At 52.3% G+C, this 11152-nt stretch overlaps 1 protein-coding gene across 1 annotated transcript; it reads left to right on the top strand.

The window, feature by feature from the left end:
* The first annotated feature begins 831 nt into the window (after positions 1-831).
* LOC128941698 (serine/threonine-protein kinase PAK 3-like) lies at positions 832-7703 on the top strand. Its single transcript, XM_054283588.1, has 13 exons — positions 832-910; positions 1852-1889; positions 2328-2454; positions 2515-2526; positions 3423-3551; positions 4233-4296; positions 4930-4978; positions 5288-5400; positions 5659-5776; positions 6548-6647; positions 6929-7125; positions 7223-7360; positions 7602-7703. The coding sequence occupies exons 1-13, from the start codon at positions 832-834 to the stop codon at positions 7701-7703; spliced, it is 1266 nt and encodes a 421-aa protein (XP_054139563.1).
* Positions 7704-11152: the final 3449 nt, after the last annotated feature.

Below are 11152 nucleotides of genomic sequence, written 5' to 3'. Positions count from 1 at the left end.
TCTTCTATCCAGTGGTGCAAAGCAATTAACGTCAATATAACTGGCAAAAGTTTTACAGAAATTTATGAGCCACGTATGCACCTCTACTTAGGCACCTAGTCTAGCATACGCAAGTTTTCCATTATCTCTTCTAATTGGGTTTCCATGCTGACAGCCTTGTCTTCTTCCTTGCTATGGATACACTCAAAAACCATCAACTGCTATTTCTTCCATGAACTCGGCTGTGCTTGCAGGCCAGCTGCCAAGCCCCTCCATAGGTCAGCATGCGCCCGCGTGTTCAAGGAGCAACTGCAGCCTACAATAGTCCTGGAAATTTATTGTCTTTGCTTTGTTTGCCATCTAAATGTCACTGAAGAAGTTAGTGACATTTTCCAAACCAGCTAGGATGCCACCTAGAAGAAGCAGACTTGCTTTCAGTCAAAGCTTTGGGGACCAAAAGTCATGTTTGCTTGCATTGCTTGAATGCTGCTTGGATTGGCGCATTTCCTGAGTTCCCCTGGGATGCCTTGAGCACTGCCTTTGTGAGTGAGGAGAATTTCCCAGGCTTTTCTTTTGCATTAGCTGTACAGAAGGTTGTCTTGCTGGGCCCAAGAATGCCCCAGAGCAGCTGCCTTTGTGAGGTCAAGCCAGAGGTGCCACGTCACAGTGCTGTCAGCACAGCGTTGTCCCGGTGCGCGCCAGGCCTGGTCGTCCAGAGCAGCTCTTCCGCTGGCTCCCTGCAGGAGGATCCTTGTGCTCAAGGAGCTCTCAGCAGACGGCCTGCACCCCGAGAGGAGTCTCGGCTTTCCCTTGGGTGGCACTCAGCGTGCAAACGCGCACAGCGCTGCCAAAATGATCGGGCAAGTCTGTGCCGCCGTTTGCACCGTCTTTTCTGTTGTCTATTCTGGCTACTACCTGACCCAGCTGACTCGTAAGTAAAGGTTTCTCCTGGGGCTGGCATCACCCGACTTTTGCTTGGCTCTGCTCTTTATGCCGCACCAGTGGCCCAGTTTCTGTGGGAACAAAATGGCCCTGAAGGTGCCACCGCTTTGGTCAGTGTCCTGCCAGCAGCATCAGCTCCAAAGGGGGCATCTGTACTGGGTGGCGCGTGCAGAGTATTTGCCATGCAACCTGCAGCGGTTGCCTTCCTTCCCCGGGAGAGTGCGTGGCAGCGGAGTCCGTCATTTCCTCGGCTTGCTGCTTCAAGCAAGACAAGCTGCAAATTGCAGACCCTGAGGGGAGATCCTCAGAAGTACTTCTACCAACTCAGTGGTTCTCTCCAGGAGTGAAAGAAAGCACCTTTTGCTCCATATTCTGCCCCTTAGAGGCCTTGGCTGCATGACTTGAGCCTTTGATGCTGTGCCAAGACTGCGATTGCCTTGGCGATGCAGCAGAAACTGCAGTGCAGGGAGGGTTTGCTACTGAGCCCAGCAGCTGTTCCTGGGCTGCTTCAGCAGGGAGCTGCCACAGGGAAGGGACCCTTTGTGGAAGCTTTGCTGGGCTATCATCTTCAGCCAAGGGATGGGAATTAGGGCATGCCATTTAAAAGAATGTATAAGAAAAATGCAGGAAAGAGAAGAGGGAAATGCAGCTTGAGCTGTTGGGCACAAGAGGAGCTCAAAGTTTTGAAGAGCAGCGGGCATTTCCAGCACCGTCTTCCTTTTTCTCTCCTTGCAAAAGAGGCCCAAATGCAGACAGAGCCTCCTCTAGCGTCCTTGTTGTTCTCTTGCTTGCTGTGGGAAAGAGCTGTTGCTCCTGGAGGCATGTTGGGAAAGGGAAATGCTCTGTGTTGGGGCTGCCTTGTGCTGTGGGAGTGGCCAGCACAGGCACTTTTCTAAGGGCCTCTGGTTCCTTTTGCCTTGCTGGCTGCAGGTCACCTGACACGCGGATGGAGACATGCCTGTCCTTTGGTGAGTGGCAAAGGAAGCTGTGCCGTTGCTGGCGTGTGAGAATGGTGCAGCAATTCTGCCAGCTTGGCCTGTTGCAGCCCAGTGTGGAGTGCCGGCGTGGGAGGCTGAAGGAAAGGCCAGCTGCCCGCTGGCATCAGCAGTAGCAAAGGGAGCACTGGCTGTTTGCTGATTTTCCAGTGAAGAGCCTTTCAAGAGATGAAAGGCAAATGGGACAGCTCCGAGGCATCTTGCTGCTTCTAGGCAGCAGGGAAGCTCAAATGCACAGCAAGATGGAGTAGCAGCTCATTCAGCCAACTTCCTCGGGTTTGCGTGACTCAGAGGCCCACTTGTATCCAAGTCTATGATTTGCCCTTCTTCTGGGTCCTTTCCCAGCTCAATAGAAAGCAGCTCCTAAGGCACTGGCTTTTGCCCATCTCTCTCACTTCTGTCTGCCTGCAGGGCACAACAGCAGGGTCAGCAGCTCCTCTGGCTGCCTCTGTCATTGAGGAAGAGGCTGAAGAGGAGCAAAGGAAGATGAAGCCTTCAGCCGCTGTCCCTTCACAGCCTGAACTTGCAGAGCCAGTAAGTGACAGCTGAGCTTGGCACTGCCTTTGGTGCAGGGCCAGGCTTCCCCGTTTTGGAGCAGCCCTTGTTGCTCGTGGCGGAAGATGCTGGCGGCCGTGTGCCTGCTGAGGCGTAGTGCGGCTTCAGGCAAGCCGCGGAGCCCTGGCCAATGGGTTCTGAAGTTTAACATTTAAGCTGGGATGCTGAGAGGGTGCCAGAGTGTCTCTTGGGATCAGACAGGAGGCAGCATTCAGTGACTCTCAGTGTAGGAGTCAGCCCCTTGTGCCCGTGGTCAGTGCAGGCTGCCAGTGGTCAGCGGACAGCGCGGCCCAAATTCGCAGTTGACAGCCTTGCAGGGTACCTGGGAGACACTGGGCCCTGGAAGGGACCTGCCCTCTCCGTGGACTAATTAGCTTCAGGCTGTGCTTCCCTTCCAGCCGGTCAGAGCAGAGTTTGGAGAGGAGAATCCTCGGCAGGCCTGCACTGTAAAAGGGCCGGTGGGTCTGGGCAGGGCTGGAAGGCGGCTCCCAAGGGCCGCTCCCTAAAGGCTGCCATAGAGAAGGGAAATCCGTGAAACAGATCAGAGAAGGGACACGCTGCGGGCTTCTGAGCAGACAGTTGCGTGCCAACTCCGGGCTGATTTCATTGCCCAGGAAAAGACAGGAGGAGGAAAGCAGCAAGGCTCTGGGGCCCTGCTCTGATCTCTTTGTGGATCTTGGCAGCCCCATCGATACCTTGTTGCCAGTGTCTTGCAGAACAGCTGAAGACGTGGAGCATGGAGGTGGTCGGGAGGGGCTGGATGCCAGTAGCCTTTGGGCTTCTCCCGAAGGTGCCTTTGAGAAGGGGACATGGGAACTGCCCCAGCTGGAGAGGCCTGGCCGTGGCTGGCAGCACCTTCCCAAGGCCTTGCTTTTGCCGTGCGCTTAGGGGGGGCATGTGTGCCAGCCACCCTTCTGACGGGCAATCCTTTCTTGTCCCAGCGCAAGACAGGCTCTGCCATTCAGCCTGGTGCCGCCGGAGCAGCGTGGCCTGCAGCAGCCAGCTCAACCCCCGCTGCCGGCACTTCCTGCAGCAGCGCAGCCCAGCAGCCCGAGATGAGGGAGGGCCTGAAGACACTGAGTACGTCCGGTGCATTTCTTGTCTGCCAGAGCAGGGTGTTGTGCGCGTGTCTGGGTGTAGGCTGCACCAGATGCTGCCCCTCGGTCTCAGAGGCACTTAGGCCTCTCTGCAGAAGGTGTTGTTGTGCTCTGAGGCAGCGCGGCAGCGCTCAGGGAGTCCCTGCTGCCTGTGAGGGCGGCTGGGCCTGGCTTGGCCCTGCCTGGGCTGCCTTGTGGGCCAAAGACAAAAGCAGAGATTGTTTCTGCTTGAGCAGAAGGCTGGCACCTAGCAAGTGACTATTGCCCAGGCAGCTGTCTGGCGCCAGCTGTTTTCTGGCTCTGGTTCTTACTCCTCCTCCGGCCCAGACACTTTGTGCCCCTGGCAGTGGACCTGCCAGTGATGGTGGGTGTGAGTGAGGAGGCTGCAAAGGCCCTGGGTTACCTCTTAGGGCCCCCTTCTTAAGGGCTCATCATTTTGGCTTATCGCGTGGGATGCTGCTCTTGAAAGAAATCAAGGCCTTCTTGGAAAGGCCACCTGATGAAAGGTGGAGAAGATGGCCCTCCCACTTGCTGGTCTCAGCAGCTGGAAGCCGAGGGACCGCAAAGGGCCCAGAGCTGCGGGCAGTGGGGCTGCCTTTGGGACGCTCTGGGCAGCGGCGTCTCTGTGTGCCAGTGAGCGCCCTGCACTGCTTTTGTCTTTCAGGGAGCATCGTGAGTCCGGGCCGGCCAACAGGCAAATACACGGCATTTGAGGAACTCGGGCGAGGGTAAGCGTGACGTCAGCTCATTTTACAAAAGTGTGGACCAGGTCTTTGGCTGGTGCAATATCAAGCGTGAAGTCAGGCAAGCCCCAATCATGGTCAGGCTCTGGCTTGACCTCGTGTGGCCTGCCCGGACTGCTTGGTCAGAGCAATCCAAAGGCCTCATCAAAGACAAGTTGATGCTGGCAGTGTCTTGCTTGCAGCAGTGAGGAGCAGGAGCTGGGAAAACCCCTGCCCCTGCAGCTTTCGGGCCTGAAAGAGCACCTTGCCATCCAAGAAAGGTCAGATTGTCAAGGACGGTCTTCTGACTCAAATTGTTCTCCCTTTTTTGACACACACATGCATGCACACCCGCACAAGGAGAGAGTTCCCCTTAGGTTGTGAAATGACCTGGCAGGGCGTGCGCCTTGGAGATTTCCAGCGGCCCTTGGTCTTCATGCTGCACCTTAGTGTTCCCTCGGACAGCCTGCGCCGCATGGCAGAGGGCTGACGGGCTGAGGTGCCGTTGGCCGAAGAGATGCTGCAGCCAGGCATTTTATCTGAGGAAGGCGTCCAGGCAGCCTGGGGAGATCTGCTGCCTGGGCTTGCTTTCACCGCCAAAGGGATAAAGGCATCTTTCTGCTGCTTTTGTCTTTCTAGGGGGTTTGGAGCTGTTTATAAAGCCCTTGACACCAGCAGCGGACAACAGGTAAAGTGCCAACAGCCCCATGCCATTTTGCAGCTCTGGAGCGCTTTGCCCGCTGCTGTGAGCTCTGCTTGGAGGTTTGGGTGGCAGCTCCATGTCTGCAGCAGAGGCTGTTCCTCTGAAATGCAGTCTAGGCTCAGGGGGCAGAATGCATTTGGGCTGGCCTTTGGTGCTTCTGCTAAGCTCTGCTGTCTAGTGACAAGGCGCTTTGGCCCAGCGTGCTGCCTCATTGCACCAGCACTCGCTCCGTGCTCCTTGTGATCTCGAGCAGGGTGCGTCTTCTCAAGGTACTGGTGGCCAATGTCATTGCAGGTGGCAATCAAGATGATGTCACTCGAGGAGGAGATGTCCGAGGAGCTGGCTGCCAATGAAATCCTGGCCATGAGGGACAACAGGAGTCCCAATATCGTTACCTACTTAGACAGGTTGGCATATTCTGGTGTCAATGTAGCTTTAGCTGGTGCAAGCGCAAAGAGACGATGCCCTTTGGTCACTGGCAGAGAACAGAGCTGGGGATGATTTCTCTGCTGGTCTCCAGAGCGTGGGAGGAGGTGGAGCTGCTGTTCAATAGTCTCTTGTGGCCCACGTAGCTTGGAGAGCAGCTGCAAAAACCTGGCTCAGGCCCTGGGGTGACTGAGGCTGTGCCCATTCTGTTTCTCCATGCCGTAGTTTTCTTCTTTCAGCTACCTGGTGGATGCGGAGCTCTGGCTGGCCACGGAGTTCATGGACGGCGGCACCTTGTTTGATGTGCTGAGGGCAGTGTACCTGGAGGAAGGACAGATAGGCGCTGTCTGTCGGGAGGTGAGGGATCCCGCTTGTGCTTGCCCAAGCCTGCCCGGATGCTGCTTGCCAGCTGGAGCTTAAGGAGAGCCGAGATTTCTTGCTCTCACCCTTCTTTTGCTGCTGCTGCTGCTGTTGCTGCTCTCATGCCACACAGGAGAAGAAAGAGCATGGGAAGTGTACTGCCTGCCGGTGCCCTCGCACTCCTCAGGCTCTGTTCTTGCACTCTTCCATCCTGTCTGTTGTCTGGCCTTGGTGCTCGCTCACTGGCTCAATTTCTCTTTCTTCCTCTTCTCAGCTTTGCCTGGGAATGTTTGCCTGGAGCCTGTCTGTCTGTCCTACATTGCTTGCCACTGGAAGGCAGCATGCGGGGGGCAGAATTTCAAGCTAAGGGCAAAGAGCTGTCCTCAGCTTCAAAGGATAGCATTGCAGCCTGGATGGCGATGCATTCTGGAACAGCTCGAAGGTGCTGCTGTCACCAGCAGCTTCCTCTTCTGCTGCCACTAGGCTTCCCCAAAATTCTTTACCGTGCCGCCTCCCAGCCAAAGGTGACGCGCTTCCTACCCAAGGCCGGTGGAACTTTTGGGAGCCCAGGTGCCTTTGCTTGGAAATCTAGAAAAAACTTCCAAGAGGGTTGAAGCAGCAAGCTCTTCATGATGACAGCAGCGTGATGTTTCGCCCTGGCTCACAATTCCCTGAGAAAGCCGCCAATCCCGTTGAGCTCTTTCCTTGTGGGTGGGATGAAATCAGATCCTGCACGTTAACTTTCCCTCCCTCCTTCTTCTCTCTCAGTGCCTGCAAGGACTGCATTTCCTTCATTGCCGCCAAGTCATCCACAGAGACATCAAAAGTTGCAACGTCCTTGTGAGCACGGACGGATCCGTCAAGTTGGGTGGGTGTCCCTGCTGGGCTGCAGCATGTCCAGCATATGCCGTGCGCTTGCATTTTGGTGACGGCCACTGGGGCAGAAGCGCGGCTTGGCCAGTGCGTGAATCGTCAGGGTGTTTTTGAAGCGGCCGATGCCTTATTTGCCTGGCTCCAGGCACGTGGAAGGAGAGCTCAGCTGCTTTTTCAGCTAGATTCAGCATGGCCTGGTCAGGCTTGGAGTGGGCAATGGTTTTGGCCGCTTTGCCAGTGGTAGCTGGCTTTGACAGGCTTTGTTTTTGTCCTCAGGTGACTTTGGCCTCTGTGCTCAGCTCAGCCCTGAGCACAGCAAGCGCAGCTCCAGCGTCGGCACTCCCAGCTGGATGGCACCGGAGGTGGTGAGAGGAGAAGCCTACGGCCCCAAAGTGGACATCTGGTCCCTGGGGATCATGGGGCTGGAAATGGTGGAAGGGGAAGCTCCTTACCAACGGGAAGCCCGTCTCCGGGTAAGGTGCAGCTTAGCAAGAGGGCTCTGTGTGGAGAGAGCTGTGTGTGGCTAGCAAAGGAGCAGGTGGAGTGTCCTCTTGCATCCATGTGCTGTAGGTTTTTGAACTGCTAGAAAGGAACGGGCCCCCAAAACTGCAGAACCCCAGGCACCACTCGGCTCTCCTGCGCGACTTCCTCCGCTGCTGCCTGCAGGCAGATGAGGACAGGCGCTGGTCTGCCCAGGAGCTCCTACAGGTAAGGAAAAGCAAAGGGGCAAAAAGGCCTGGCAGCTGAGGACACCTGCATGAAGGGATGAGGAGGAGGAGTGTGGGCCACGTGGCACAGAAAGCTGCCAGGACAGGAAGGCGCAGGGTGACATGCTGCCCTCGGTGCTCGATGTGTGTCTTGCTGGTAGCCAGGGAATCCTGCTTGAGCCCGCGAGGATGTGATCCTGGAAAGTAAGAGTTCCTTTCTTTGTTCTTTTTCCTCTGGGCAGCATCCCTTTGTGACCTCAGGCGATCCTGCCTCCAGCCTGGCTGCTCTGATCATCTCAGCCAAGCGAGTACAGGAAGACTGGAGAGGAGACACCTGCGCCTGAGGAGGCCCTGATGCCCCGCCAGCCGAGAGGAGGGAAAAGGGGATGCGTCATCTTTAGGCCGAGCTTCAGCCATCCCCCGAGTTTGAAGAGGAGCTGTGCTGTAGATAGGAAACATGATAGTGTAAATATTTGCTCAGATTAGCTCTTAGGTTAGCTGTTAGGTTAGCTGTTAGGTTAGCTGTTAGGTTAGGTTAGGTTCGGTTAGGTTGGGTTAGGTTGGGTTTGATATGTTGTTAGGTTCAATTTAAAGCTCTGTTGTTTTTCTTTCTGCAAAAGATGAAAGTTTAAAAAAATTAGGAGATGTAGGGATCAACTTTTAAGGACTATAGAACGTAGAGAGCTTGGATAGTAGAGGATTGTTTAGCTTAGGATAGAGTGTTGTTAATTTAGGGAAGCTTTGAAGTAGAAATGAAAGAATTGTCATAATAAGAATTAGGCAGTGAGAGGAAAAGCTGGGCTGCAGCAGAACTGGAGCCTGCAGGCGCTCCAAGCTGTCAGCCTGAGCAGGCCACCTGCAGGACAGAATGCTGAAGATGGAGAAGCAGCGAGGGGATACTTTGTTTCAGTCCGAGTGTCAATAAAAGTCGAAAATATCCCGAGTGTTGTAAGACTCCCTTCCTTGCCAGGCTGTAGCTAAGTGGACAGTCCCTTTCAGAGGCCCAAAGAACATAGGGAGGTAAGCAGTTTTGCTTACCGCAAGTGTGGCATGCCTGCGGGAAGCTGAGAGACCTACAGGTAATGAACACCGGGTAATGAGCTCCCATTCAGGACAACACTAGGAGGCAGATGTGCAGTCCTTTCTGGGCCTCTTGTCTTGAAGATGTCAGGCTGATCAGCAGCAATCACCATTTTGTTGCCACCCTCCTCTCACTATGTCACCTGTGGGATGGAATGGCATTCTCACAGCGGCATCTGGCATTTCCTCCCTGCTTCTCTTCTCCCCCCTTTTCACCCCAGACCCCCAGGGACCCTCTGGGCCAGCCTCATCCCCCACAGGGGTGTGCAACCGCCCGGGCCTCCTGCAGAGCCCCATTCCCACTCTGCTGCCTCCTTGGCCTTTTCCCACATCTGGGCCAGCCTGCTGTTGCCAGGTGTTGGAAACATGCACACACCATAGCACGCCTGTCTTTGAGCAATTTGATGCAGGAGCCCCTGCTGAGCACGGCTCCCCACCCCGGCCCTTTTCCCACCGAGCTGGGGCTCCGCTTCGCCTCCATCTGCTGGCATACGCACTGTTAGGGACTGCTCAGGGCCTGGGTGCTCCTTGAAGTTTGCCCACAGGCCTGAGTTCCACGCCTCCCCATGCCTCCTACCCCTAAGGCGGCCTCAGCCTTCTGAACACAATTTTTCTTACTCTAATGGCTTCCTGTGCTTTACTTCATACTGTAAGCAGAAGCACACCGTTTTGATTGTCTTTCTTCTAGAATTAATAAAACTAAGTTGGAAATACTCCTAGATTTTGCCATTTAAAACTTGAGGCAAGTGCACAAAGTAGAGAAGCTTTCTGTGCAGCTTTTCAGTTAATTTGAGGTCTCCTTCCTCTTCACTCCCTTTCAGCACATCTGTTGATTTTCCTTTGCTCTCATCTTTTAAGCTTCATCCCTTGTCTATCGATCTGCAAAAATAGCCTGTAAACGCGACGCAAATTTACTATCCTTTGTAGTTTTCCTCTTCTGGAAAAGCTGAGGCTCGTGTGATCTTCTCCTGTGATCTAGACTTTGATTCCCATCTTGGCTCTGGCGAAGAGCAGAAGAAATGTAATTAAGTAGCTGCTAGTATGATCTGCTAGCAAAGGTCACATTTAGAGCTAAGCATGATGCTTCTCTGCCTCCGTTGAATACACATCTTTGTGTCTAGGCCTGGTGACTTCCAGCAGCACCTGGAAGCTACTGCCAAGGACAAAAGTCTCCCTCTTGCTGGTTTTGACACTGATTTGTTGGTAAGATTTTGATCTAGGTCAAGGAACTTGATCCTTGACACAAAGTGCCTTCAAGCAACATTTCTAAGCATAGTGGGCAATGAAGTCCAGATACTAATGAGTTGTGGTTTGTTTTGCCTCTGTCTAACATATGGTACACTATCCCAAAACATGTCATTTTTGAGTGTTTCAGGCATTTAAAACTTAGCTTTATTCTTGTCAACACTTTTCTTTCCTCCCTTCAGAAACCTGCATGTCCAGGTACTAATTTCTTTCTCAGCTTGTTGAAAAGTTACCAGTCAGACAAGACTTGTTTCTTGACCCAGAGATGAGGTAATTGTGAGGCATTTGACACATTGAATTTTTTTTAGTCTTATGAGAAGGGTTAGACCATGCAGACGTTATAATTCATGCTATCACAACTAGAATCTTACTCTTTCTCAGTTATAATATAATATAAGCTTTTCTTGTCCTATTTTGCTTTTTCTTATTCCATGCTATAGGTGCCTGCAAACCAATCATCTAGAACTCGTCCTCATGGTTCTGTATACAGTGCATACTTCATAGTTGTATTTCTCTAAATTATCTACTCCTATTTGCAAGGGTATCTTTTGAAACTTTTTTCTAACTCCATTTCTCTCCCAACAATATATATCCTATTCAGTGGCATTTCTAATTCAGCATTTCTTGTCTCAAGGTACTCATTTGTAGGTGCATACTGTGTAGGCCTTCTGTCAGGCCCTGAGAACTGTCTTCCATTTCCCGCATTTACCAATATACAAGTTTTTTGCTTTAGAGTCCGCCTCTGAAATCAAAAATTAACACCTATCATGTAATTTCAAGATCTGAAGGGTAGTGTATGTTGGGATGGGGAGAGAGGGAAGAAGGGAAATAATTTAAAAGTAAACTAAATTTTAAAATGAGGCCCTCATCTAATATTCCAGTATTTGGATATGAAACTAACTCTCCTCCTTTCTTTGATCACAGCCAAAAAAAAATTTGTTTCTTTCATGTTATGAGGATTTCTGGAACTTATCCGTGAATTTGCCAAGGCTTGCTATTTCCTTGAGGTCCCTTGTCTTCCTGAGAATGTGGCACCTTTTTGAGTATAAATATAGCAGCTGGAAAAATTTTCTTTCTTCCTTGTTTTCCTTCTAGGAATTCTTTGGAGGATCTACAAGCCAATCTCTGAGAATCCTCTTTAGTTTTGGATTCAGCAGGCCCAGCCTTGGGTCATAAGATGCCTACTGTTAATTTCTTGGTATTAGGGAGTTGTGACCGTGTTCACAGGGGTCCGAGGAAGAGGTAAGAGATGAGGATCTGACTCCATGTTTCAGAAGGCTTGATTTATTATTTTATGATACATATTATATTAAAACTATACTAAAAGAGTAGAATAAAGGATTTCATCAGAAGGCTAGCTAAGAATAGAAAAAGAAGGAATCATAACAACGGCTTGTGTCTCGGATAGAAAGTCCAAGCCAGCTGACTGTGATTGGCCCTTAATTAGAAACAACCAACATGGGCCCAT

Source organism: Melozone crissalis, unplaced genomic scaffold, assembly GCF_028551555.1.
Source record: "Melozone crissalis strain CALT ecotype California unplaced genomic scaffold, PUWL_Pcris_2 ptg000036l_1, whole genome shotgun sequence".
Lineage (NCBI taxonomy): Eukaryota > Metazoa > Chordata > Aves > Passeriformes > Passerellidae > Melozone > Melozone crissalis.
The sequence above is the reverse complement of the archived record's forward strand: the minus strand, read 5'-3'. Positions and strand labels throughout refer to the sequence as shown.